This window comes from Chrysemys picta, chromosome 11, assembly GCF_011386835.1.
Source record: "Chrysemys picta bellii isolate R12L10 chromosome 11, ASM1138683v2, whole genome shotgun sequence".
In the NCBI taxonomy this organism is placed as follows: domain Eukaryota; kingdom Metazoa; phylum Chordata; order Testudines; family Emydidae; genus Chrysemys; species Chrysemys picta.
In genome coordinates, this window is record NC_088801.1 from 71,817,317 (window position 1) to 71,844,574 (window position 27,258).

The following is a 27,258-nucleotide window of genomic DNA, read 5'->3' on the forward strand; positions in this document are numbered from 1 at the left end:
AATGTATTACTGGCACGCGAAACCTTAAATGAGAGTGAATAAATGAAGACTCGTCACACCACTTCTGAAAGGTTGCCGACCCCTGAGCTAAGATAAAATCCTGTCACTTTATTTGCAGTATCTTCTCATGGTTGCAGAGCCATATTATTGTAAATCATTAGGAGACCCTCCAAAGCAAGTACCATTATAGACTTGTCTTTTCTGTGACTGTACACTTCTATCTTTTGTGGGTGTGCATATATGCATGCCCATCCGTCCTTTTGGTTCATTAGTTTCTTAACTACATTTTCCCTTCTCTGAGTCACATCCTCACTATTGTAGCCAAATTAGTTTGGACAATACAGGGCAAACCCTGAAATACGAAATTACTAGATGGATTTGTGAACATTACACCCTCCACATGCTCAAAAGGGCCAACTCTCCAGAAGGTGTAAATCAGCATAGCTCTGACCTCAGTAGAGTTACATTGATTTACACAGGTGAGGACATGGCCCATTAAAGTATTGCAGAGCACAAAAATAATAGGCTGTTTGCTAAAGAGTCAGACTGCTAGTGCCATGACCACATAGGCACATGGAACTGCCATTATGTTTCCAGAAGTTGCTCTCATGCTGCTTTGTACATGAGCCTCTCTTATTGAGAGAAGCATTGCTGGACTCTGGGGTCATCCTCGGCTTTTTTTTTTTTCTTCCCCCACCCCCTTCCCCAAGAGAAGCAATGGATCCCTCTAAACAGAGACCAGAGTTGGGCTGGGGGAAACCTCAGCTAGGCCCTTTTTAGCCAAAGGACAAATTTCTACAATTGCAAACCAACAGAAAGCAAACATGCCTTTAAAAATAGTGACTGTTTGAAGTCCGTGGTAAATGTCACATGTATGATATGTACTGTTTGGACACTTCTCTCTAGTGGCCTATGGCAAGGCTTTAGCTGCTGTTTGCACAGGGCATGTTAAGTGCCTCTTGCTTTCATGGTAGGCCTCTACCATAAACACTCTGAACAGCAAAGCAAGCAGCTGGCAAGCAGCACAGGCTTCCTTCGAAGAAGCAGCACCTAAGCCAAACTGAGAACAAATTGTTCGAGGTAAAAGAATCTGACATTCCCAGCAGTGATTTTGTAAACATTATTTCAGCCCTAACATCTCTTTACTTTGCTTCATTGCAGTTGCCCTGAAGAGTCACTGCTCCAAAGCGGGAGCAGAAAGGAATGGCGACCATGACAATGGGAGGACCTTGGGACTGGCTGACAGAATCATGCCAGAGGGTGAACTGCTATTACAGGTTGGTGCTTCAGGCATTCTCTCTACAATCAAGTCTGTTTGCAAGGCTTATTTGGGCACTTTCTCTCTCTCCTCTTCCACCTTGATTCCTGTGCATTTACCCTCACGGGGGCCTCTGTGTTAGAAACGGACAAATATTTGGTTCAAAATGTGACTGACAAAAAAAAAAAAAAAAAAAGACCATGCAGCCCCCGTTTGCCTTATTATTCCAGCCTGCAGAGATCAGTCCAACCTCTTATTTAACACCTCACAGTGGAGCATGGTGTAAAGATACAGAGCTTGATTCTCCGCTGCTTTGCACCTTTTGTAGTCACTAGCACTGGTGTAAAATAGAAGCATTGGTGCAGTATTACATCCTGTCTGAACACGTATACAAGGCAGTAAAGAGTCATTTACAATTTGCCATTTAGGACTCAATCCTTCCCACTCACTTCCATGGGAGTTAATATATATATATATATATCTCAGAGAGTTGGAAGGGACCCTGAAAGGTCATGGAGTCCAGCCCCCTGCCTTCACTAGCAGGACCAAATGCTGATTTTGCCCCAGATCCCTAAGTGGTCCCTTCAAGGATTGAACTCACAACCCTGGGTTTAAGCAGGCCAATGCTCAAACCACTGAGCAAGTCCTTCCTCCCCACCCAGTTGACTTAGATCATTTCAAGCTGCCATAAATATCTGTTTGATCCACACATCTTCTGGCTGTGGTGTTCTGTCCCATGTAGTGGCACCAAGACCACTTAGAGAGAGAAAATGCAATTAATGAGTCTGATCTACACCCTTAGCTAACAGGCAGTTGGCTTTTAGCTCATGTGATAGAGGCTCATGCACTAAGTTCCAGAGTCCTTGGTTCAGTCCCGCCCGCCTGCTGACAACCAGGGGATACAGGCACACAGTTTTTTTTTTTAAGACAAAACCCAGTGTTCTTCTTTGAATGACGGTCCCTATTGTATTCCACTGTGGGTTATGCATGCTCCTGAAGTTGGAGAATTTGGAAGTAGTGTTTGTTGTTTCTGTGCATGTGTCCTGACTCGCCACATCTCCAGTTCTCCTTGCCGCCACATGGTCCGGATTCAAAGCTTCTGGGTCCTCCTCTCTGATACAGTTCTAATTACGATTGTAAATAGTGTTATTAGTTAACATAGCTTGACTTCTTTTCTAGTTTTTAACAGTTTAATAGATTTCTGGGACTTTCCCCATTACTCCCCACCCCGTATCCCTGTTCAAGTACCAGACTATGCCCAGGACTTCAGGCTTCAAACTCTGCACCTCTTGCCTGTGATCCTTCTCAGTGATCTGTGACCATCAATGCTGCCTCTATTGCTTGGGTGGGAGAAGCTCACATTGCAGCTAGGTGCAGTATTTGCCAGTCCTTCCCCAGCGATACCTGAGAAGGCTCAGCACTTTGTCTTTGCAAGTATCTCATGGAGATGGCCATGAGACTGCATTGAACCCAGGCTGGGAACTACCCCAGACATGGGCCTGATTCAGCAAGGAGTGCGCCTCCCACTGCTACGTCTGACTCTGGTGCTGGCGGAACCACCCCCAGAGACCCCATAATGGGGCCTAGTCAGGAGATTAGGAAGCACACCCATAAGCATGAGACTATCTTCTTCCTCCAATTCCAAGAAACTGGACATTCCCTGCACCAGATAGGCCCAAGGGGACACAGCATGTTCTAAGTCCCACAGGCTTGAGAAGAAGACCCATAAACAGTGGGATCCAACGGTTCTGGGAGCGAAGCAGTATTGCCATCTCTGGCACCCCACAAGACACGAGAACTTCCCACACCAGGAAAGACATCAACACCGGTACCGGCAAACAGAAAAGAGAAAATGCCCCTTACACTAGGCAGATGCAGATCCATGACTGCATCTCAGGAAGCCTGTCTGGATCCAGTCTCCTCCTTCAGGTCCATCCACTTCCAGAGAACTCACATCCCCGCCACGGACTATGCCTGCAGTACAGATTCTCATGCTTTCCTTGAATGTTATATGCCAGTCCATTGGCTCCGACGGTACCACCATTCGAACCAGAGTCCACCTCTTCCCATGAATTGGAACCGGGGGAAGAATCGCCCATACTATACTGCTACTATGCACCATCACAGAGACCAGCACGCTCCAGGCAAAACCATAGAGCTTTAATGATCAAATCCAACACCTGGAATTGCACTAAGAAATGAACTGGAAGCTAATGCAGTTTACTTCTCGTGTCTTGCTTACAACACTCTTGCTGAGACATCATAGACTGATGTTCACTTTTTTGAAACAGTGTTACACTGTTGACTCATATTTAGCTTGTGATCCACTATGACCAACATCCCTTTCCGCAGTACTCCTTCCGAGGCAGTCATTTCCCATTATGTATGTGTGCAACTGATTCAGTGAAGTACTTTGCATTTGTCCTTATTGAATTTCATCCTATTTACTTCAGACCATTTCTCCAGTTTGTCCAGATCATTTTGAACTTTAATCCTATCCTCCAAAGCACTTGCAACCCCTCCTAGTTTGGTATCGTCTGCAAACTTTATAAGTGTTCTCTCTATGCCATTATCTAAATCATTGATGAAGATATTGAACAGAACCGGACCGAGAACCGATCCCTGTGGGACCCCACTCATTATGCCCTTCCAGCATAGAATCATAGACTTTAAGGTCAGAAGGGACCATTATGATCATCTAGTCTGACCTCCTGCACAACGCAGGCCACTGAATCTCACCCACTCAATCTTGTATCAGACCTGTGTCTGAGCCATTGAAGTCCTCAAATCATGGTTTAAAGACTTCAAGATACAGAGAATCTTCCAGCAAGTGACTGTGAACCACTGATAACTAATCTCTGGGAATGATTTTCCAACCAGTTATGCACCCACCTTATAGTCCCTCCATCTAGGTTGTATTTCCCTAGTTTGTTTATGAGAGGGTCATGTGAGACAGTATCAAAAGCCTTACTAAAGTCAAGATATACCACATCTACTGCTTACCCCCATTCACAAGGCTTGTTACACTGTCAAAGAAAGCTATCAGGTCAGTTTGACATGATTTGTTCTTGACAAATCCATGCTGTTACTTATCACCTTATTATCTTCTAGGTGTTTGCAAATTGATTGCTTAATTATTTGCTCCATTATCTTCCCGGATACAGAAGTTAAGCTAACTGGTCTGTAATTCCCCAGGTTGTCCTTATTTCCCTTTTTTATAGATGGGCACTACATTTGCCCTTTTCCAGTCTCCTTCTCCTTCTCAAGACTTCACCTTTGCTGTCTAAAGACATGGCTTCAGTCCATGTACTCACCGAACTCACTATGAACTTCATGCTGATAGTCCCAAGCACAGTACTGTCATCCCTCCTATAGTGGACAGACCCACATCGCATGTGCATGGGAGTCCCCTTTCTTCCCTCTTCCCCCAGACAAAACTAGCATCACTGCTGCATCCCTGTTAGGCTGGGGAGCATATACAGACAACCCATGTGACACAAGGGATGTGGCCACCTCAAGAAACCAGGCTTCACGTCAATATCCTAGAACTTGGAGCAATAAGATTTGTGTGTGAATCCTTTCTTCCACTCATCCACTTGCATCATGATGAACACCACCAAAACGATCTTTAGTATGAAAAAACAAGGAGGAGTGAGATCCATCGCTCTATGTGCAGAAATGATCAATCTCTCGAACTGGTGCGTCAGCGATCAGCACACCCTATCTGTAACCTCTCTTCCAGGAATGCAGAATGTGGTTACTCAGCAGATACTTTGCAATTGATCATAAATGGGAACTTCAGGATGCAGTGCTACATGATATCTTCACACAATGAGGGATCCCAACTAGGGACCGATTTTGCTTCTCAAACAAACAGCAAGTGCGCCACATACTTCTCCAGGAAAGCCCCTGGTTACCACTCCCAGGGCGATGCCCTCCTCTCCTTGTCAGACCAGCTCAACTACGCCTTCCCCCCCTCTACTGCTCCTATCCTGAGTGCTCCACAAAATCTATTGAAACAAGGTGACGGTCATTTTGATTTGCCTCCTTGTGCCCCAGACAATTCAATTCTGGTTCCCCAATCTCCTGCGCATGTCATCCCACCCACCGAGAACCACAACCCAAACTTTCCTGACCTTTTGACCAAATACAATGGTGAGATCAAGCACCACAATCCACATCCAGTCGACTTCAGGGCATGGTATTTGGGTGGGTATCACCTACAGAACGGGCATGTTCCCCTGCAGTACAAGGCATTCTCCCTAACAGTAGAAAAATTCTCCTAGATAAAGTTACTGTGCTAAGTGGAGACGTTTTTCATCTTGGGCACGACATAAAGAGATTTTACCAGAAGCAACAGAGTCCCCTAGTCGTAGTCACATTCTATCCTTACAGACATTGGGGCTCACCGTCAACACTTTGACATAGCACCTAGCAGTGATCACCACGTTCCATCCTCCTGTGCAAGGTTACTCTGTTTTTACACACCCGCTAATTGCTAGATTTTTTTTTTGAAAGGCCTTCTCAACCTTCCCACCTCTCCAAATAATTACACCTCAATGGGACCTGAGTCTGGTACTCTTGGTATTAATGAAGATTCCCTTTGAGCCAATGGTCACCTTTCTCATGGCTATTACTTCAGCAAGAAGGGTCAGGGAACTTAGAGCTATGAGGGCAGAGCCACCATTTGCAGCTTTCCACAAGGATAACGTTTCCTTACAACTACACCCAAAATTCATACCTAAGGTGATCTCCCAGTTTGACATTAATTCATTCACTTACCTGTTTTCTCCCTGAATCCGCATGCATCTGTAGAAGAACATTGCCTTCATTCCCTCAACATCCGAGCTCTGGTTTTTGTTCTCTGCAGGTAGAAGGCCAATCAAAGTCCCCTAGACTGTTTATTGCGGTAGCAGAGAGACTCTGAGGACAGGCCACCTCCACCCAGAGAATCTCCAAATGGATTTCTAGCTGCATTAAACTCTGCTACCAGCTGTTGAACCTATTCCCCCACCCTTCATGGGGGTACAGGCTTATTCCACTAGAATTCAAGCTACGATCAGAGCTTCCCTTCAGGACGTGCCTCTCATAGGCATACGTGGAGCAGCCATGTGGAGTTCTGCCCACACCTTCGCCACACACTATGCCTGAGCGCAGGACTCGGTGGCACACGCATCCTTTGGCATGGCGGTTCTTCACATGACCCTCTCGTCCTCCATCCTTGCATCCTCCTGCAACTTAGGTACTGCTTGTCAGTCACCCCCAGTGGAATACAATAGAGACCATCACTTGAAGAGGTTACTTACCTGTAACTGGAGGGTCTTCGAGAAGTGTGGTCCACTTCCCACCCTCCTACCCCTCTGGTAGATCTGTCAAATTCGAGATGCGGTTGGTCCGTCCCATGCTTTATTGCCTCAGATGGAAGCAAGAGGTGAGTTGGGCACATGCATGGACCAAAGGACAGTACTTTCAAATTCTCCAACTCCAGTCACAAGGCGCGCATGCATAATGCATAGTGGAATCCAGATAGGGGCCACACATCTTGAAGAACCTCCAGTTACAGGTAAGTAACCTCCTCTCTCTGAGTAACAGGAGAACACAATTAAATATGGTGTCATAAAACAAAAAAAGAAGCTCTGCTGAATGGATGTGGATGAAGAAAACTAAGACCGTTTTTAGAAACTTGATCAAAGTGAGTTATTGCTGAGTAATCAGTGTGTTGTTTTTTGGAATGAGCGAGGAATACTTATTCCCCTTGTTTCTTTGGATTTGTAAATGGGCCAGCTCTACTGCTAAAAGTATGGTCTGACTTCTTCAAAATCTGAAACTTTGAAGTGTATATACAGGTGTTGGCAATCTCTGACAAATGGAAAGGGAAAGAAAATGTAGTGAAATTTTTTTTTTTACCTGGTCTACAGTTACATGTAGAATATATAAATGTCAGTTTGCAAACTGACACAGCGCAAGTAAGACTCCAACTCTCCCTGCCAAAGACACATAACATGAATCCGCACCTGATAGTCCCTCAGAAAACACCTTTGTGATCAAATACTCTTTGCAGTGTGTCCTCCTACAGCCTAGCCCACTTTAGGCTTGGAGTATGGAGATGAGGTCCAAGTTGGGGCTACTTGCTGAAATGTATCGCGGTCATGTACAGATAAGAAAAAACAGACGTAAAAAAGCAACTGGGATGGCACATTCCAATAAACAAAGCATTCTATTAATTGCTGCATGCTGACTGGCCACCTACAATAGCTGTTTCATCCAATCACAGAGGTTTCTGCATTTTAACCACTGGAGAAATCATTCTGGTATGTCTACTGCGTGGAGCCAAAGCATGATCCTAAGCAAAACGCTTTGCATGAAATAAGCCCATGGGGTGCAGGGGGAGGAGAGGGAGATGCTAACCTCGAAATAGGATGCAGTATCATTGCTACAACCTATGGGTGGGGGTAGTAGCCATGGCCCTCTGTCATCTTCTCTCCATGCAAAGTTTTTTGAGTCAGCAGATCTGAGCTGTGTGTTTGTAACCCACTATTTTCAGCCTAACCTTCTCCCCTATCCCCACCCCCAGCACATGGGTGTCCTCCTTGTACTGACAAGACCCCTTGCAGCAGAAAAACAGCACCACCAATGCAGGTTAAGCCTCAGATTCCTAGGTAGGGATTGGAATTTGCCAGTTGTTTTTAAAGCACTTTAGGATCCTTTTGTTGAAAGGCCCTATGTAAATATGTTTGTGGAATGTGAATCTTTCCTTGTCAGGGGAGATCACATACTGAAATGCTGTATTTAAGCCAGAATTCCTCACTGAGTCCTCAATCTAAAGTTGAGGGTTTTTTTAAGGTAAATATTAATGATCCTCGCTCTAAAATCTCCTAGCTAGTGTAGCCAAATAATGCTCCCCCCGCCTCTAGAATCTCCAATGGCATTTCTTCAGACTTGCAAGAAAAACTCACCTGGGGGCTTTGGAGACAATCTCAGCGCAAGAAGTAATTTGCAAAGGTCTGAACACCTGCACATTGGGCTTGTCAACAAGCAGCCTTCGCAGCCATAAGAGTAACATTGCCTCTTCTGTATCTGTCTGCTGCTCACCAGTGCGTGGGGCCCTTCATCAGTGGCTCAGAGGCAGCAGGGCTGCTATGCACAGGGAGCCACCCACTGTGCTTTAGGACATTCTGCTCCCTGGGGGGCAGTTTTCCCTGAAGGAGAACTCCTTTTTACCTGCCTTCCCTCCTCAAAGCTGTTTCTTTCCCTGCTGTTCCTCTGCCGCGATTTGCTTGCCAAGCTAAGTGAGCTGCTGTGATGATGACTGAAAGGCTGCACCAAGAGTAGTGTATAGTCAGGCAGAACTCTACAGGCTGGAAAGCCCCTTCGGCACTGGGGGAGTCTAGCCCTGCTCCCTCCTGACTCCTGTGGAGGAGGAGGAGAAGCTAACAGCTGTTAGAAACAGGGGTGGGCATGGCAGAATGAGGAACAAAACTCACCCCATCTACAAAAATGCCATTTTTCAGCCAACCTCCCGCGTTTCATTTGGCAGTTCTGCTCATGGCCTCCGTTTTATCAGAGGCAAGAGACGGGGAAGGCGCCAATCCTACGGTCTTCAGGAGTGCTTCGAAGCTCACAGAGAGCACCCAGCCACCCTCTGCTCTGCCCCCAGTGCTGCTGCGAGTAACAAAGCTTGCCCCCCAGGAATGCCGCCCCCCCTTCTTCTTCAGCAATGCCCCCTCTACATAGACTTGGACTGGAGCAGCTGGAGGAGTATGTTCCTGACTGATCCTTCCCTCAGGGAGCTGGTCACACACTGGCAGTGAACTCCCAGCTATGCGCAGTGAAGGGAGAGGGATGGGCGTGGGACAAGGCCACTTTGACAGTGGAAGAGCGTTCCCTACTGCCCTTCTCACACTGAGACTCCACAAACACGGAGCTCAGGAGACAGATGAGAGCTGGGATGGAGACTCTGCTCCCTGGCACCTGCCTGCATTTTTCTTCAGTGCTCTGCCATGGTCCTGGTACCTCCCGTGGTGGCCAGGCCACCTGCCTGGTGCCTAACCAGTGGAGTGAACTGCATGCATGGGGAAGGATCTCCCCTCCTTCTTGGATGGTGGAGGAGAAGGTTGAAAGGAGAAGCCCTATTGCAGAAGGTACTAGGCACGTACCTGAAGCTGCTGTCATTTTGCCCTATGGCTTCAGTGAAGAGCTCTCTGTGCAGCCATGAAGACGACAGAGGCTGGAGAGAAAGCTCTGCACCCTAGCGATTGCTATCTGCAGCAGGGCCAAGAGGAGCAGCAGCCCATGTCCAGACCAGGGGGCTCCTGGCAGAAAAGGCTTTCCTTGTTGAACAGGGAGGGGAACCCATGGACGCCCTCATACAAAGCTGGCTATGCTTTATCGTGCATGATCTCCTTGAGTCTATCCCTTTAGATTAACAAGAGAAGGTTAAAGGGTTACTTGATCACAGGCTAAAGTACCTACATGAGGAACACATATTTAATAATGGGCTTTTTGATCTAACATGATCCAGTTGGAAATTGAAGCTAGATCAATTCAGATGGGAAATAAGGCATGATTTTTTAACAGTCAGGGTTATTAACCCTGGGAACAACTTCAGGGCTTGTGGTAGATTCTCAATCACTGGTCATTTTTTTAAAAGCAAGATTGGAAGTTTTTTCTAAAAGATAATTCCGGTTTGGACTAGAACATACTGTGGGGAAGTTCTCTGCTCTGTCGTACAGGAGGTCAGACTAGCTGATCACAGTGATCCCTTCTGGCCTTACCTATGAAGCACTGTATGTGCACCTGTGCTTTGCCCACCACTGCTAATTTCTGGGCCTTTTCATTGTAGTCCCACTGCTATAAGCATTCACTGACTTTTCAATCTTACGGGACAAATTCTTTGCTTAAACCCGCTGTCAAACAACTGAAAGCAGAATGTGGCCCTTCATGGTTTGTTCTCCCCTCCACATAATTCCCACTCGTGCCAGGTTTTTAATATAAAATGTTCTTATTTCACACACACCCTAGAAACTTACAGAAATTAAAGCAATCTGCATTGATGTAATGATCTCAACTATAAAGAAATTGACAAGCTATGTAGAAATTTCCCTCTCCGAATCCACTCCCAGGCAGAAACCTCCGTAACAAGATGGCTTTGTGTTATGTCCTGAAGGTCAGCGAACTCTCTGGCTCTGCTGGACCAATGGAGAAACCAAGAGCCCACCACTGAGAATACTCTGCCATTGGCCCCCATGCAGGGCTGTCCTTGGGCGGTGCAGAGCCTGGGACAAATCAGCCTGTATGGGCCCCCAATAGGGCAGGGGGTGCACTGGGTCTCCCCCAAGGGAGCTGGTGGGGGCGATGGGGCTCCAGCTGCTCTGCGGGGCGTGGGCCGAGGAGGCTTACCTGGAGCAAGGTGAACCCACTGGTAGTCGGGGGTGCCTGTCCGGGCCTGGACCCCACACTCCCTGGCCTCCGCATTCGAATAAGGGCAGGTCCAGGGTGGGAACACGGGGCGGGGGAGCTGCATGCGCAGCATCGTCCTGCCAGTGTTGCTCCGGGCTCAGCAGGGGCCCAAGAGCCCAGGGACAAGGCGGGGGCCGCACCATCTGTGTGCAGGTGCCACAGGGGAGCCCACCTGTCTGTGCAGCAGCCAGAAACCCCTGACCCAGGCCTGCTGAGCCCCCCTTCCTCTCCCAGCTATGCCAAATGGTATAAACCACTGGGGGAGACGGTTCCATACACACCACGCTGCCTCCTGCTTGCTGGCTGCCTCTGCCTGCTCTGCTCAAGGCAGACAGCTGCTGTCCTCACCTCATCTGACACCGTGATGTTGAAGTGTGGGACCCCCAGAGCGGTTGCCCCAATTCGCCCTACTCAAGGGCCGGCTCTGCCTCCCCCCCCCCCATGTACATACCTGGGGATGCTCAGTTTGTGCTCCATCTCAACAGCTGGGATGCTCTAAGACAGAGTTGCCTCTAAGGTAGCCAAGAGCTGGGCCAAATAAGGTTTTATAGGACAAAACCAACACCCTGCATTACACCTGGAAATCAGTTTGAAAGCATGGGGCTTGGAAGTGTGTTGGAAAACTTGCAAGAAGCGCTGCCAAGAGATTAAGGCTGTTCTAGACCGTATCAATTGCCAGTTCGGCATGCAGCTCACCTCAGGTTCAGGGGAGAGGTATAAAACTTGGCTGTAGTACATGAGGATTGGGCCCTTTGTCTGTTCCACAGAGACTGGTCTGCTCTCCCGGAGGCAGCCAATCCCACCTGATGAGCTGCCAGGAGCTAGAAAAGTGATTTCCCTCCCCCGCCCCCCAGGCAAGAAATGTTCAACTATTACTGGGTGGAGCATGCAGGGGCTTCCCCTGCCCATCCATCCCTGGGAACAGCCCTGCTCGTTGGGGCTTTGTGAAGATTCTGGCAGGGGGAGGAAAGTCAGAGCTGCTGCATAAAACCTTCAGACGTTAGTTAACTGGCGATCAATTCAGAGCAGGATTTCTACTGGTGGGATTCCAGCCTCTTCACTGCCTCAGGTGGTCTGAGGGTGATGGGTGATGCAAAGGGAGGGGGCGCTTAGCAGCCACTCTGTGGACAGTCGAGGCCAGGAGACAGTTGCAACGTCCTCCCAGGCTGAGAGGGGAGGGGTCGGGTCCCAGGGCTGTCGAGCAGTCTCCCTCAGACAGATTAGAAACCCAGCCAGGTCCACGAATCGCAGAGAGCGGGACCAGTACCAAGTCTAATGCCAAAATAGGAGCCAGGGCTTGTCTAAACATAACACGCTGAAATTAAATCAGTTTAGTTAAACCAGTGTGAGTTTTGTTTGTGGACTCTTATATTGGTCTAAAACTGGATCTGTCTGCTTAGTATGTGCCTGTAAATTGTGCACCCATGAGCCAGCTTTCAATCAATTTAGAAGTGTCCGAACACAGTGCTGAACCACTTCAACTAAACTGCTACCAAATCAGGCCTCCGTTGTATTGGTCTCTGTGTATAGGCCGAGCCCTAGAAGGGTAGCTGTGTGGTCAGCAAGACATCCCTGCAATGTAGTCTTCCAGGGCTGTCCTTCATTTTTGCCAGTAGCACAAGAAGAGTCCCCAGTGTGCAAGGCGCTGTACGGACCAAGCAAAAAGTCCCTGCAATCTCAGAAGCCAAGACAGACACAGGGTAGGGGAAGGGGGATAGCAGATGAGTGTGGGTTTGTGAATGGCCACTAGCCAAAGGCCCCTGCTGTAGCATCTGTTGGGGCTGTTCTTTGTTTTGCTCTCTGGCTCTGACACATCCAAGGAATTCCTCTTCCTGCCCTCTCAGAAAGACGAGGGGTGCAGTTTGGGACCTACAGCCCTGGGGTAGGGGTGGTCAGTGCAACACAGCTGAGTCCAAAGGGTGCTGTGGGGAGGGGCCCCATCCCAGTGCTGCAGTACCTGCTGACACTGCTTTTGTGTCTGACAGCTAGTTTCTCTGGCCATTATGTAGCGTAAAGCAGTCATCATACAGCTCCCCAAGTCTAGAACCCAGGCCTGCAGAGCTTCCAGGCTGCCAGCCAGCAGCAGCTGTAACCAGCTTGAGCTCCACTTCTCATGACCCGCCGTGGACACAGACCATGGGAAGTTCTGCCTCAAGGCGTTTGACAGACGGCAGCCCCATGGCTCCTGATTGGCTCCCTGCCCTTATAAACTTAAGGGGCATTCCAGGAAGTGTCCAGGCAACATAGAATCATAGAAGATTAGGGTTGGAAGAGACCTCAGGAGGTCATCTAGTCCAACCCCCTGCTCAAAGCAGGACCAATTCCCAACTAAATCATCCCAGCCAGGGCTTTGTTAAGCTGGGCCTTAAAAACCTCTAAGGATGGAGATTCCACCACCTCCCCAGGTAACCCATTCCAGTGCTTCACCACCCCCCTAGTGAAATAGTTTTTCCTAATATCCAACCTAGACCTCCCCAACTGCAACTTGAGACCATTGCTCCTTGTTCTGTCATCTGGTACCACTGAGAACAGCCTAGATCCATTCTCTTCGGAACCCCCCTTCAGGCTGCTATCAAATCCCCCCTCACAGTGTGAATCTTCTGTAATTGCCATGACTGTTCCTGCTCCTTGTGCCTGAATTTCTGGTTTTGATCTCAGCTTAACTTAGACTTTGCCTCCTGACTCGGCCTCTGACCCTTGACTTCGACCCTGATCTGGAACCCAACTTAGAATCAGAGGTTGAGAGTTATATATGCTGACTGTTGGTACAGGCTTCTGTGCTGGATACAATATCTGTGACAATTTTAAATGGGGGTGGGGAAATCCTACATTTGATTGAATGCCATCAATATAGCAGTCTGATATTGCCATTTGTGACCCTGAACTTTACACAGGCATCAAGGGGAAATGTAGCGAATGCTTCTAGTCTATTATGTTGTTAAGATAAATCAGTAGCTGTTTTTGGTCTGATCAAATATCCTGGATGCTGAGTTCTCCTTGGATGTCTTTGAGCCATGCATTCCAAGCTCTAGCGAATAGAACAATTCACTTCTATGGTGAAAGGTTGTTGCTGCAGTGAGGTCACAAGAGCCTTATTTATTCCTCAAATAGTGCTGTGATTGCATAAAAATGATCTTCAGTACATCACAGTATTTTTAAGAGGGCCTTGCCTCTGAGATCATACAGGCGTTTGCTGCTCCTTGGTAGGCAGACTAGTTTGCAAACCAGTTGCAGATTATCCCCAAACCAGAAGTTTCTTTCTTCAGAAAGGATGTTCCTTCCTTTTGGTCCCCATTCAGCCACAAGTAATCAGCTCTGGTTTAAGAACTGAGGAAGCATCTCTGAATTACATGGCAACACCAGCCTTTTAAACAATATTAACTAAAAACACTTCTTTATTTTCAAAGCTTTCTGGCTTTTGCTTTTGTCATAACTATAAAGGGAAGGGTAACAGCCCTCCTGTGTACAATACTATAAAATCCCTCCTGGCCAGAGACTCCAAAATCCTTTTACCTGTAAAGGGTTAAGAAGCTCAGGTCACCTGGCTGACACCTGACCCAAAGGCCCAATAAGGGGACAAGATACTTTCAAATCTTGGTGGGGGGAAGGCTTTTGTTTGTGCTCTCTGTTTTGGGGGAAGTTCGCTCTTGGGACTAAGAGGGACCAGACATCAATCCATGCTCTCCAAATCTTTCTGAACAAGTCTCTCATATTTCAAACTTGTAAGTACAGCCAGGCAAGGCAAGGCAAGGCAAGGCAAGGCGTGTTAGTTTATCTTTGTTTTCTCAACTTGTAAATGTACTTTTTGCTAGGGTGTTTACCTCTGTTTGCTGTAACTTTGAACCTAAGGCTAGAGGGGGGTCCTCTGAGCTCTTTAAGTTTGATTACCCTGTAAAGTTATTTTCCATCCTAATTTTACAGAGATTATGTTGACCTTTTTCTTTACTTAAAAGCCTTCTTTTTAAGAACCTGATTGATTTTTTTCCTTGATTTTAGATCCAAGGGGGTTGGATCTTGATCCACCAGGAGTTGGTGGGAGAAAGAAGGGGGAATGGTTAATTTCTCCTTGTTTTAAGATCCAGGGGGTTTGGATCTGTATTCACCAGGGAATTGGTGAAGAGTCTCTCAAGGCTACCCAAGGAAGGGAATTAGCACATTGGGAGTGGTGGCAGCGGACCAGATCAAAGCTGGTAGTTAAGCTTAGAAGTTTTCATGCAGGCCCCCACATCTGTACCCTAAAGTTCAGAGTGGGGAAGGAGCCTTGACAGCTTTATATTAAACTTTTGTGTGCCTTTGCTCAAAAGTGTGAGAACAGAAATGCCTACAGGCAATTGCTTTTTGCAGAACAGGTTTGATTAATCAGAGAATCACAGTGGTCTTGAAGTTAAGGCACTGGCCAGGCACTCCTGAGCTCTAGATTCAATGCCTACCTTTATCACAGACTCTGTATGAAGGTGTGTGCAGTTAGGTCACCTTAACTCTGCTCTGTAGTGACCCTGTGAGAGAAAAGAAACATTTTGTATGTCTTTTAAAATTTCACCTAAACTGTGACCACAAACACTAATGTGCCTGATTCATAAACATTGTTTGCAGTGTTGTAGTCATGTTGGTTCCAAGATATTTGAGAGACAAGGTGGGTGAGGCAAAATCTTTTTGGGGACCAACTTCTGTTGGTCTGAGAGATAAGCTTTTGAACTTCCAGAGAGCACATTGATCTGAAGAAGAGCTCTGTGTAAGCTCAGAAGCTTGTCTTGCTCACCAACGGAAGTTGGTCCCATACAAGTCATTGCCTCGCCTACCTTCTTCCCAATCATAAAAATACAGTTGTTTGATGTTGTCACTACAGGGCTGAGTTAAGGTTGTTTGGGTGAACATTTCCATGCCTAAGCATGTTGTGAATTTCTTATAGTTTAACCTCCACATTTCTTGGATTTACAATACATGTTTTTGGAATAATTATACCACATTTATACTATATTTAACCCCAAACTGCTGCTATGTGCTGTCAGCTGTCACTGTAGTTTTTGCCTTGGCTTAATAATAAATATTGTGTACATCCTCCTGGTTTCATAGTAACTAGCACCTCAGTCTCTTAAACAAAAGCAGTGTAATTTCAAGCTTTATTTGTAAATTCCTTTGTAAGATACTATGGGTTTAAAAATTCAAACACCCCCCTCCTTCATTAAGGGTAAAATTTTCAAAAGTGCATTATGTCCCTCTGCTGAAAGTCAATGGGATTTAGGCACTGGGGTCACATAGGTGCTTTTGAAAACATTATCCTCGAAGGGCTGGATTGCTAATGGTGTTTGGGTACTCAAAGCTGTAGAGAGGTATCTGTTAAGAGTTTCAGAATGCCTAAGTGCCTAACTTAGTTAGGTGCCACTTGAAAATCCACTGAGGTGCCTTTCTGCATCTTGAGGTGACGAAATCACTTCTGAAATCTGTCCCCAAAACTCCTGTGTATATCCTTTCTGGTTTTTATTTGCTCATCTCCTGACATCAAATTCAAAAGGTTCAGAAAAGGGCAACTAAAATGATTAGGGGTTTGGAACGGGTCCCATATGAGGAGAGATTAATTAATTAATAATGGAGATATCCCATCTCCTAGAACTGGAAGGGACCTTGAAAGGTCATCGAGTCCAGCCCCCTGCCTTCACTAGCAGGACCAAGTACTGATTTTGCCCCAGATCCCCAAGTGGCCCCCTCAAGGATTGAACTCACAACCCTGGGTTTAGCAGGCCAATGCTCAAACCACTGAGCTATCCCTCCTAGCCTAAAGAGGCTAGGACTCTTCAGCTTGGAAAAGAGGAGACTAAGGGGGGATATGATAGAGGTATATAAAATCATGAGTGATGTGGAGAAGGTGGATAAGGAAAAGTTATTTACTTATTCCCATAATACAAGAACTAGGGGTCACCAAATGAAATGAATAGGCAGAAGGTTTAAAACAAATACAAGGAAGTTCTTCTTTACGCAGCGCACAGTCAACTTGTGGAACTCCTTACCTGAGGAGGTTGTGAAGGCTAGGACTATAACAGCATTTAAAAGAGAACTAGATAATTTCATGGTGGTTAAGTCCATTAATGGCTATTAGCCAGGATGGGTAAGGAATGGTGTCCCTAGACTCTGTTTGTTAGAGGATGGAGATGGACGGCAGGAGAGAGATCACTTGATCATTGCCTGTTAGGTTCACTCCCTCTGGGGCACCTGGCATTGGCCACTGTCGGTAGACAGGATACTGGGCTAGATGGACCTTTGGTCTGACCCGCTACGGCCGTTCTTATGTTCTAATTACGGAGCTCTAACCTTTCAAACCTCACATTCTAAGAACAAACCAGGTGTGACTCACATTTTCACTGAGCCTATGTCTACAGGATATGAGCTAGCGCTGTGAGTCCTAGTATAATGCTGACACGGGCGGGATCAAACCTGGGGCCTCTGGAGCTGAGTGCATAAGCCTCTACTGCATGAGCTAAAAGCTAATTGACTAGAGCAGACTAATTAGTGGTCCAGGTACCACTAGATGGGACAGAACACCACACCCAGAAGGTGTGTTGGCTACATGCTTTCCCTAGCTGAGGAAGCGCATCCTGAGCTTTGGAGACTTCCTAGTTGAAATCCTGCATGAGCCCCCCACTTGTAACACTGACACGGGCAGCATCAAACCTGGGGCTTAGTTCGTGAGTCTCTGCTGCATGAGTTAAAGCCAACTGGTTGTTAGCTAAGGCTGTAAAGCAGACTCATTAATTGCAGAGCCAGGGTAGCACCAGGACTAGCCACACCAAGTTCATACCCACGGACTCTGGGCAGGCATGTACTAGCCCATGACGCCGCTGCCTGTGCTACCCTGGCTCCGCTGCTATTTTTAGCATGCTAGCTCAATGAGAGGTAGCGTGCGTATGTCTGTGTGAGCTAGGACTGTCACCCCTAGCTTGTAGACATACCCTCATGCCCCCCCAAACAGCACTTGAGTAACGTAAAAGAGCTTAAACTTAGTGTGACTTAAACCCTCTTTGAGACCCCTTTCTTCTGACAGAGTAGTGAAAAGAGGTTTTAGCATCAATGAGAATAAGGCCCCTAGTCTCTGTGTATTAAAACAGGGGGTACAATTATTTGTTCAAATGCATCACTGTTCCATTGTATCACTGTGAAATGTAGAACACGAGTGGGGCTAATATCTTGCTCACCAGAAATGAAACCAATCTGCAATCAGTGTGGTTAACAACAGACAATTGAAACATTGGAAAAAATGATCATTGTTGTCATCGTATAGAAATGTTTCTGCCAGTAGCCTGCTCTAAGGGTTAAAAGTAGTCCATTCGGTGGCATTAATTAACCTCTGCAGTAGATTCCCACACAGTGAGATCTGTTCTGAAAATAGAGAGACCATTTGTGTCTAGAATAAAGGGGCGGGGGGAGAGAATGAGATCTGGACAATGAAAAGGGAATTGGCAGCAACAATAGCTGAACTTGGCTAAGAATGCACATCAGACTCTAATTACTTCAGACATCTATACATTAGTGAATTGGGAAGACAGTCCAGGGTTGGCTGTCAAGGCTTCGAATTGCCAGCAGTGGTTAAAGTGACAGAACCAATATTATTTGTTTATTAAAACTTCTGGGGCAAGCCTGAGAACCTTTTAATACAGTAGGATTTCTGCACAGGACTGAATCAGACTTGACACTATGATGCCTCTTAATAATTGCTGTGGATTTCTGCTCGTTCTTTTGCAGTCTCGGAATACCGAATGCATGACATCTCAGGTATCGGAGACTAGCTAACCCTGGTTCTAGCTGCCTCCGTCCCGGGTTACGGGATTTGGTGTTCACACACACTTCTGGACATTAATGTGACTGAGATCATGGGGTTTTGGAGCTGCACGCTTGGTCCAGTCGCAGTTTAGCTTTGCAGGTGCAGATTTGGAAGTGGGTGCCCCCGAGCCTAATGCTGTCTGAGGGACAGGGAAACGCTGGCAAGTGCTGGCTGCTGCACTACTTTCTGACCGAGATTTTTGTGCTCTGCCGTCCTCCCTCACTCCTTTGAGCCAGACTGCAGTCCCTGGCCATCATCACACAAAGTCTTGTGTGATGATGTAAGTGGAGTCTACCGAGCATGCCCCAGCGGGACCTGTCGTCATTTCTGGAAGTACGGCTTGACTTGACAGGGATTGCGGTCAGTAAAGCCTCAGCCACATTCAAAAAGGGAAACAAATGAGATGGCCAAAAGGCATGGTGTCTCAGTTACACGAGACAGGGCTTTTCCCACTAATCCTTCAGAATGCCACAGCCAGGCTAACATTGAGTGTATACCCCTACCTCTAAGGCTAGGTCTATACTACCCGCCTGAATCGGCGGGTAGAAATCGACCTCTCGGGGATCGATTTATCGCGTCCCATCGGGACGCGACAATCGATCCCCGAATCGGCGCTTTTACTTCACCAGCGGAGGTGGTAGTAAGCGCCGCCGACAGAAAGCCGCAGAAGTCGATTTTGCCGCCGTCCTCACAACTGGGTAAGTCGGCTGCGATACGTCGAATTCAGCTACGCTATTCACGTAGCTGAATTTGCGTATCTTAAATCGACTCCCCCCTGTAGTGTAGATGTACCCTTAGACAGGACTCTTCACACAGTGCACAGAAGCGATTGCTTCTCCAATGGAGAAACTGAGATAGAGGGAGGAGCTCTGCCCAGAGTTGCAGAGCTCGGACTAGAAACCACTGTTCCTGATGCCCAGAGCAGGGTTCTTGCCCCAGACCATGCTGTACTTTTATTTTCTTTCCCCAAATTACTCCTGATGGTTCCATGCTCCCTATCACAGTGAGATAAGGTGAGGAGCTGGTACTAGTGGCAAAGTCTCCGAAGCAGCAGGAAGAAGGAGTGTGTCAGAGTGCAGGGAGTGAGCAAGTGAGCCTGCACTCTGATCACTTAGATCAATTAGTGCCCCCGGGAAAGCTGACTGGGGGTAATGATCTAATCAGGCTGGTGGTCTGGGCGAGGTAATAACTCATGTGGCCCCAGGAGCTGAGGGCTGATAAAAGAGGCACAGGAGGGGAGCGCAGGGAGAGCGAGGGGGAACCGGGCTAGCTGGGGCAAGTCACACAGAGTGCTCAGAGTAAGGAGACCTCTGTTTCCCCTCAGGTACTAGTGCCTGGGCCAAAAGCTCAGTTAACATTGTAAACAGACTGTTGCAGGGGGACTCTGGTGATATTGGTGGAGGGAACTACAAATAAAAGTGCTGAGTGCACACCTGGAGGAGCCTGTGTAGTTTCTGCAGGGAGGGAGACTGTGTGGAGCGGGACCCTGTTACGGGGATCCAGGCCAACAAGGCCTGCTCATGTGTTGCTCAGCAGTCTCTGGATGTACCCAAGGCTGACTGGGGTGGTTGGCATCAGTGTGGTGCGGGCAGAGACAAGGAATAGCTGCCTCTTGACTCAGGGTGCTCCTCTTGGATGCTGGCGGAAATCCCCATGGCTTTGCCACTGGGCGTATTGACTCCTGTTCCTGGCTGTCCCTCTGCTCTGCAGTGGGAATATAAAGCAAGGGCAGCTGGAATAGTCAATGACAGAAACCATGTTTCCAGGTTGGAGGGGAGCCTCAGAGAACAGCATAATGCGGAAAGCACCTCTGCAGCATAGAGCATCTCTTCCCTGCAGATATCCAGGGCTTGGAAGAGAGCACCCCAACCTTGCACATTTCTTTGAGACAGCCCTGTGGGTATTAACAGAGAAGGGTGTAATATTGCCCCGTATTAGGGCCTAAATCAGGAGCCAATATAGGTCACATAATTTGCAAGCTCAATAGGTCATCGTGTCCCAGAACTGAGATCACAGACAGTCATGACAGCTACATGGAACATCACAGGGATATTCAGATGCTGATGTTAGCAAATATCCTCTCAGAACTGACAACTGTTATCTGCTTAAGCAAATGCAGGAGTTCCAGAAGTGGGCTGTAGCCCACGAAAGCTTATGCTCTAAGAAATTTGTTAGTCTCTAAGGTGCCACAAGTACTCCTGTTCTTTTTGCGGATACAGACTAACACGGCTGCTACTCTGAAACCAGTAAAATCCTAAGGCTACCGTGAATTCAGACAAATAGCTATATTCATAGATCTGAAGGGACCATTGTGATCATCTAGTCTAAAACAGAGTATAAAACAGTATAAAACAAAGAACTTCCCTAAATAATTCCTGTTTGAAGTAGTGCATATCTTAACACACACATCTAGTGTGCCATGGAGATACAAGATCAGTGGTGTTGATCTTCCACCTCAACTTCTGCTTGGACTCTGAGAAGACGTTAACTTAGAGCTAGCCGCCCTTTGAACCAGCCAATGACTGTTCAAAATCCCTAGCAATACATAGAGCCCGACTCAGGAAACTGCACTGCAGAAAGGTTTGTGATGAAAGAAGTGTTGCTTCTGGCAGATGCTCATTAAAGATAGTGCCTCATTTCTGAACTGCCTCCCATCTTTTATTTAACACCCAGCTGTGCTGCCCTGAAGGCAACATGGGGACCTCCTCAGACCAACACAAGCAAAGACTACTGAGAAGGTTTGAATTTAGTCTCCCCTGAAGAAAAGAGGTGGGGGACTGGCTAAAAATATACAAGCCAATGCAAATTCCTGCTTGGGAATACAGACATTCCCCTTTTACTATTGATTTTCCTGTCACTGAAGTCTAGAAGAGGGTGGAAAGCCTTTGAACCGTAAAGTCTGAAAGTTGTGTACCATTAAAAATGCATCTAAAATTTTATATTGGTGGCTGCATTAGCTGTGCTGGGAATTCTTAGTGCTCTGTATTCCGCACAGGCGAAAGAACTTAAGTGTTTATTTGATAAAAACAGAACATACCACTCATCTAGTTAGTATCACTATGTTTGGGTTTAGAATGTGCCTGAATGAGTATACATATTTTACTATATGGCATTTGATATTGTAGATAGCTCTATACAAAATAGACAGTTGTATTCATAGGGACATGTGGGTAGGTGGCTATAGCTCTTATGTGTGTGTATTGTTGTTTGCTTATACATGCTCCCCAACGGAATCCTGTAAAATTAGCTCTTCTGGCTTATATATAAAAATCCTGTTCCAAAATGCTTTATGTAGCATGTAGTACCAGATGATGCAAAAGAAAGCACCATAGTAGAAAATTATTAATTTTTCCTATTACCTGTCTTTTAGAGGCTGCTTACACCCTGGATCAGGAGGTTTTATAGCCCTTATAATTTCTTATTTTCTCTCTGTCACTGTGTATATGTTCTTGAATCCTAATAAGCCCTTAACATCAACGAAACCTTGCGGCCATGAGTTCCACAGGTTAAGTATGTATTGTGCATCTTCTTTCAATGACATTTCTGATGTACTGCTTTTCAGTTGATGAAAGTCCCCTTCTTCTTGTATGAAGAGAGAAGGTAAATAGGAGTACACAATTTGCCCTCTTTCTTATTCCATTCATTATTTTATATGCCTGACCACTTGTATTTATCTGCTGTCTAAACTAAACAGTCCCAATCATTTCGGTCTCTCCTCATATAAAGTTTGTGTGACTCTGGGGCCAAAAAGAGCGAATGTGATCCTGGGATGTATAATCAGGGGAATCTCAAGTAGGAGTGGAGAGGTTATTTTATCTCTGCATTTGGCACTAGTTCTGGTGCAAACAATTCAGGAAGGATGATGATAAATTGGAGAGGTTTCAGAGAATGATTCAGGAGAATGATTAAGGTTAGGATTCTGTCACAGGTATCTTTAGTAAAAGTCAGGGACAGGTTGCAGGGAATAAACAAAAATTAACAGAAGCCTGCAGCCTGCCCCTGATTTTTACTAAAAATATGCTGGGGCAGTGGGGACAAACAGAGTGCTCCTGGGGCTTGCAGCTGCTCCAGCCCTGCCACTGCTACTGCGGCAGGGGCTGACCGCTCCTGCTCTAGTCCCAGGGGAGCTGACCCAACCCCAATCGCCACTCTGTTCTGGCGGCCGCTGCGCCGCATCCCTGGGGCTGACTTCCAGTCCGCTGCTCCAGCCCTTACCCAGAAGAAGTCCCAGAAAGTTCCGGAATCCATGACCTCCATGACAGAATTGTATCCTTAAGAATGATTAAAAGATTAGAAGACATGTCTTTGTAGTGACAAAGAGATTAAGCTTTTGAGTCTATCTTACCAAAGAGAAGGGGTGACTTGATTCCAGTCTATAAGTACCTACATGGAGAACAAATATTTAATAATGGATCTCTTCAGTCTAGCAGAGAAAGGTCTAACACAATCCAGCATAGGAAATCAGGTGTAAACTTTTAACGGTGAGCGTAATTAACCATTGGAACAATCTACCTCTGACAATTTTAAAATCAAGACTGGATGTTTTTCTAAATGATCTGCCCTAGGAATTATTTTGGGGCAGTTCTCTGGCCTGGGTTGTACAAAAGGTCAGACTAGATGGTCACAATTGTCCCTTCTGGCCTTAAAATCTGTGAACTTTTGTCTTATATTTTACCTAGCTTCTGTTCCTTTGGGCTGGATTTCCATTTTCTGAGGGTGATCCATTTTGCCTGAATAATCTCTTGGATCTTGCCATTTAAATACACAGGCTTGTTGGTTTTACTTTCCTGACCACACCGGATGTAAGAGCAACTCTTCCCAGTCCTCCACATAGAGGAACTGGGGGCGTGGAGTGTGTGTGAGTACCTCTTGAGTGCCTGTGGTGGGGTCAAGACTCACCACCACTGGCGCCTCCCACTGGTTGCTCCGGGAATTAGCTCTGTCCACTGCAGAGCGCCCTCAGTGCATGGTGTCTTGTCCGCTGTCCATTCTGCTCTGGGACCTGCGTTGCTCTCAGCTCGGCGGTGTCCTCTTCAGGACACTGCCCTCCAGCAGTGCCCACTACCCCAGACTTCCGGGGCGGGGGGGAAGAGGGGATTAACAGCAGTCTTTGGGACTCGCACCTGCCTCCATGGCCAGCCACAACCCAAAGTCTAGACCCTTAGCTCAGGGGCAAGTTGCAGTCTGTATTGGCCACCGTCTTCTGTGGCCAGGTGCAGTATAACGGGGGAAGAGGGGGACCCAGGCCCACCTGCTACTCTGGGTCCCGACCCAGTGACCCTCTAGCAGCAGCCTCCTTCTGCCCTCCTTCGTTCCCCTCCTGTCTGCTTTACTTCTCTGGGCCACTTCCCCTTTGGCCCTGTGCACCTCTTCGGCCCTTCGTAGCAGGGGCCACAGCCTGGCAGGTAACGGGGCTGGAGCTTTCTCTAGTTTCCCCGAGCCTGTCCAGCACTGCTCTGTCTGAGGTGCTAGCTCCTTCCTCAGGAGCTGGTCCTTCTCCCTTGCCAGCCAAGGAGAGACTGCCTCTCTGCCTGCTAGGCAGCCTTTATATAGAGCCTCACCCGGCCCTGATTGGCTGCCTCTGCCCTGCCATGATTGGCTCCCCACAGGCCTTTGTTGATTGGCTGCCAGCCTGCACAGCTTCAAAGGCCTGTTCCAGCCCTTTTCTCAGGGGGTGGGGCAGTTGCCCCACCACAGTGTCCCTCATAAATAAGCGGGTGTCTGTTGTTCTAGACAAATATTTCTGGCCATTCTACACAGGCCTGCTGTGATCTCATTACTGTCGATTTAGTCCCATCAGAAAGGCTGAATTACAGAACAGGGATCACAAATGAGAATGTTCAGGCTAAAGAACTGATCCTGGATTACTTTCATCTGCTCCCACTAGGGCTGTCAAGCAATTAAAAAAATTAATTGCGATTCGTTGTGCGATTAAAAAAATATATCGCAATTAATCGCACTAACACTAATAGAATACCATTTATTTAAATATTTTGGATGTTTTCTACATTTTCCAATATATTAATTTGAGTTACAACACCGAATACAAAGTGTACGGTGCTCACTTTATTTTTTTATTACAAATATTTGCACTGTAAAAAACAAAAGAAATAGTATATTTCAATTCACCTAATACAAGTACTGCAGTGCAATCTTTTTATAATGAAAGTTGAACTTACAAATGTAGAATTATGTACATAAAACAACTGCATTCAAAAATAAAACAATGTAAAACTTTAAACCTACAAATCCACTCAGTCCTACTTCAGCCAATTGCTCAGACAAACAAGTTCGGTTACAATTTGCAGGAGATAATGCTGCTCACATCTTGTTTACAATGTCACCTGAAAGTGAGAACAGGCATTCACATGGCACTGTTGTAGCCAGCATCACAAAATATTTACGTGCCAGATGTGCTAAAATTTATATGTCCCTTTATGCTTCAGCCACCATTCCAGGAGACATGCGTCCATGCTGATGACAGGTTCTGCTCAATAACGATCCAAAGAAGAGCAGACGGATGCATGTTCATTTTCATCATCTGAGTCAGATGCCACCAGCAGAGGGTTGATTTTCTTTTTTAGAGGTTCGGGTTCTGTAGTTTCTGCATCGGAGTGTTGCTCTTTTAAGACATCTGAAAGCATGCTCCACACCTCATCCCTCTAAGATTTTGGAAGGCACTTCATATTCTAAAACCTTGGGTCGAGTGCTGTATCTATCCTTAGAAATCTAACATTGGTACCTTCTTTGCATTTTGTCAAATCTGCTATGAAAGTGTTCTTAAAATGAACATATGCTGGGTCATCATCTAAGACTTTTATAACATGAAATATATGGCAGAATGTGGGTAAAACAGAACAAGAGACATACAATTCTTCCCCAAGGAGTTCAGTCACAAATTTAATTAATGCATTTTTTTTAAACGAGCATCATCAGCATGGAAGCATGTCCTCTGGAATGGTGGCCGAAGCATGAAGGGGCTTACGAATGTTTAGCATATCTGGCATGTAAATACCTTGCAACGCCAGCTACAAAAGTGCCATGTGAATGCCCGATCTCACTTTCAGGTGATATTGTAAATAAGAAGCAGTCAGCATTATCTCCTGTAAATGTAAACAAACTTGTTTATCTTAGCAATTAGCTGAACAAGAAGTAGGACTAAGTGGACTTGTAGGCTCTAAAGTTTTACATTGTTTTGTTTTTGAGTGCAGTTATGTAACAAAAAAAATCTACATTTGTAAGTTACACTTTCACGATAAAGACATTGCACTACAGTACTTGTATGAGGTGAATTGAAAAATACTATTTCTTTTGTTCATCATTTTTACAGTGCAAATATTTGTAATCAAAAATAACAATATAAAGTGAGCACTGTACACTTTGTATACTGTGTTGTAATAGAAATCAATATATTTGAAAATGTAGAAAAACATCCAAAAATATTTAATGAATTTCAATTGGAATTCTATTGTTTAACAGTGCTATTAATCGCAATTAATTTTTAAATCGCAGTTAATTTTTTTGAGTTAATCACGTGATTAATCGACAGCCCTAGTTCATACTAATAATTCTTTTTTATGCTTCTATTTTGGGCCTTTGTCCCCCATTATATGCCATGTTTGGGCTTTGGGAGCTTGTGAGATATCTCTGGGGAGGGAGGGAGAGAAGGAAATAATTCTGGTATCAGTGCACTTAAGTCTATCTCTACTGCTGTCTGCCTACGAGAGAGGAGTATGAGCATCTTAATCGGAATATGTAAAATACAAGCTGAAAATATTCAGCTGTCTGATATTGTGTATTTGGCAAATTATTAATGGATTAATTATTGAAGTTGCTGAAAACTTGATTGCCACAAAATTGAAATTTGCCCCCAGAAAACTTTGCTTTTTGTTAATTAAAAAAAAAACACCTGGCCCAAAATAAATATTTCTTTATCTCAAATTGAGACATTCTAGCTTTTTGAGAACCAAATTGAAACACTTCTTTTCAGGTCAGTTGAATATTAATCTGTGTCTGCTTGAGTTGTCTTGGTTGATTTACCCTTCACCCTGATGCACCTCTGGCTTAAAGTGCTCTGTGCCTCATGTGCATATCAGGGCCACAGTTTATCATGGGAGATGCAGTCCATACGGGAAAATGGGGAGCGTGAGGAACCTAAACTTCAGCTCCCTTGAGGCACTGTGACAATTCAGACATAGTTCAGTGTTGAACTCAGGAATGTCAATATTTCACTTCAATCAGAAATGTCAAAACAAAACAAGTTATTGTCTCGATTCAGGATGAAAACAGTCATTGAAACATCTGAATTTCCTGATGTTTGATCAGCTCTAATTAGGATAGAGTTAAGAGACTAGACAGAATAGGTTCATAACTGTGACAAAACACAACAGAAGGCACCTTCTGTGTTTGCTAGGTCAGTGCAGCTCTGCCAGCATTGGAAAGGCTTCAGCACTTGTATCTGTTAAAAGGCGATGTGATGGGGCAGCTGCCCCTCACAGGCAGAAAAAGGGGTTAAAAGCAGCCCTAGGGAGGCTGCACTGGAGGCAGCCAATTAGAAAGGGGCTGAGAGGAGTAGCCAGTCATGGCCCGGTAGGCTCATATAAGAAGGGCTGCAGGGCTGAGCAGAGTTAAGTAGCTGGCTGGAGCTTCAGGGGAGAAGACCAGGCTCCTAGTAGGAGGAAGGAGCGCCAGCATCTGGGACAAAGCAGTGCTGCAAGCAGAGACCAGG

General features: G+C 46.1%; 1 protein-coding gene across 1 annotated transcript in view; it reads left to right on the top strand.

Moving 5' to 3' along the window:
• Nucleotides 1-27,258, top strand: part of LOC101936510 (aryl hydrocarbon receptor-like) — a 116,823-nt gene that overhangs the window by 55,628 nt on the left and 33,937 nt on the right. Inside the window, exon 3 of the mRNA XM_065562161.1 lies at nucleotides 1,162-1,277. Within this exon, the coding sequence (XP_065418233.1) occupies nucleotides 1,162-1,277 (116 nt within the window). The remainder of the gene's footprint in view (nucleotides 1-1,161; nucleotides 1,278-27,258) is intronic.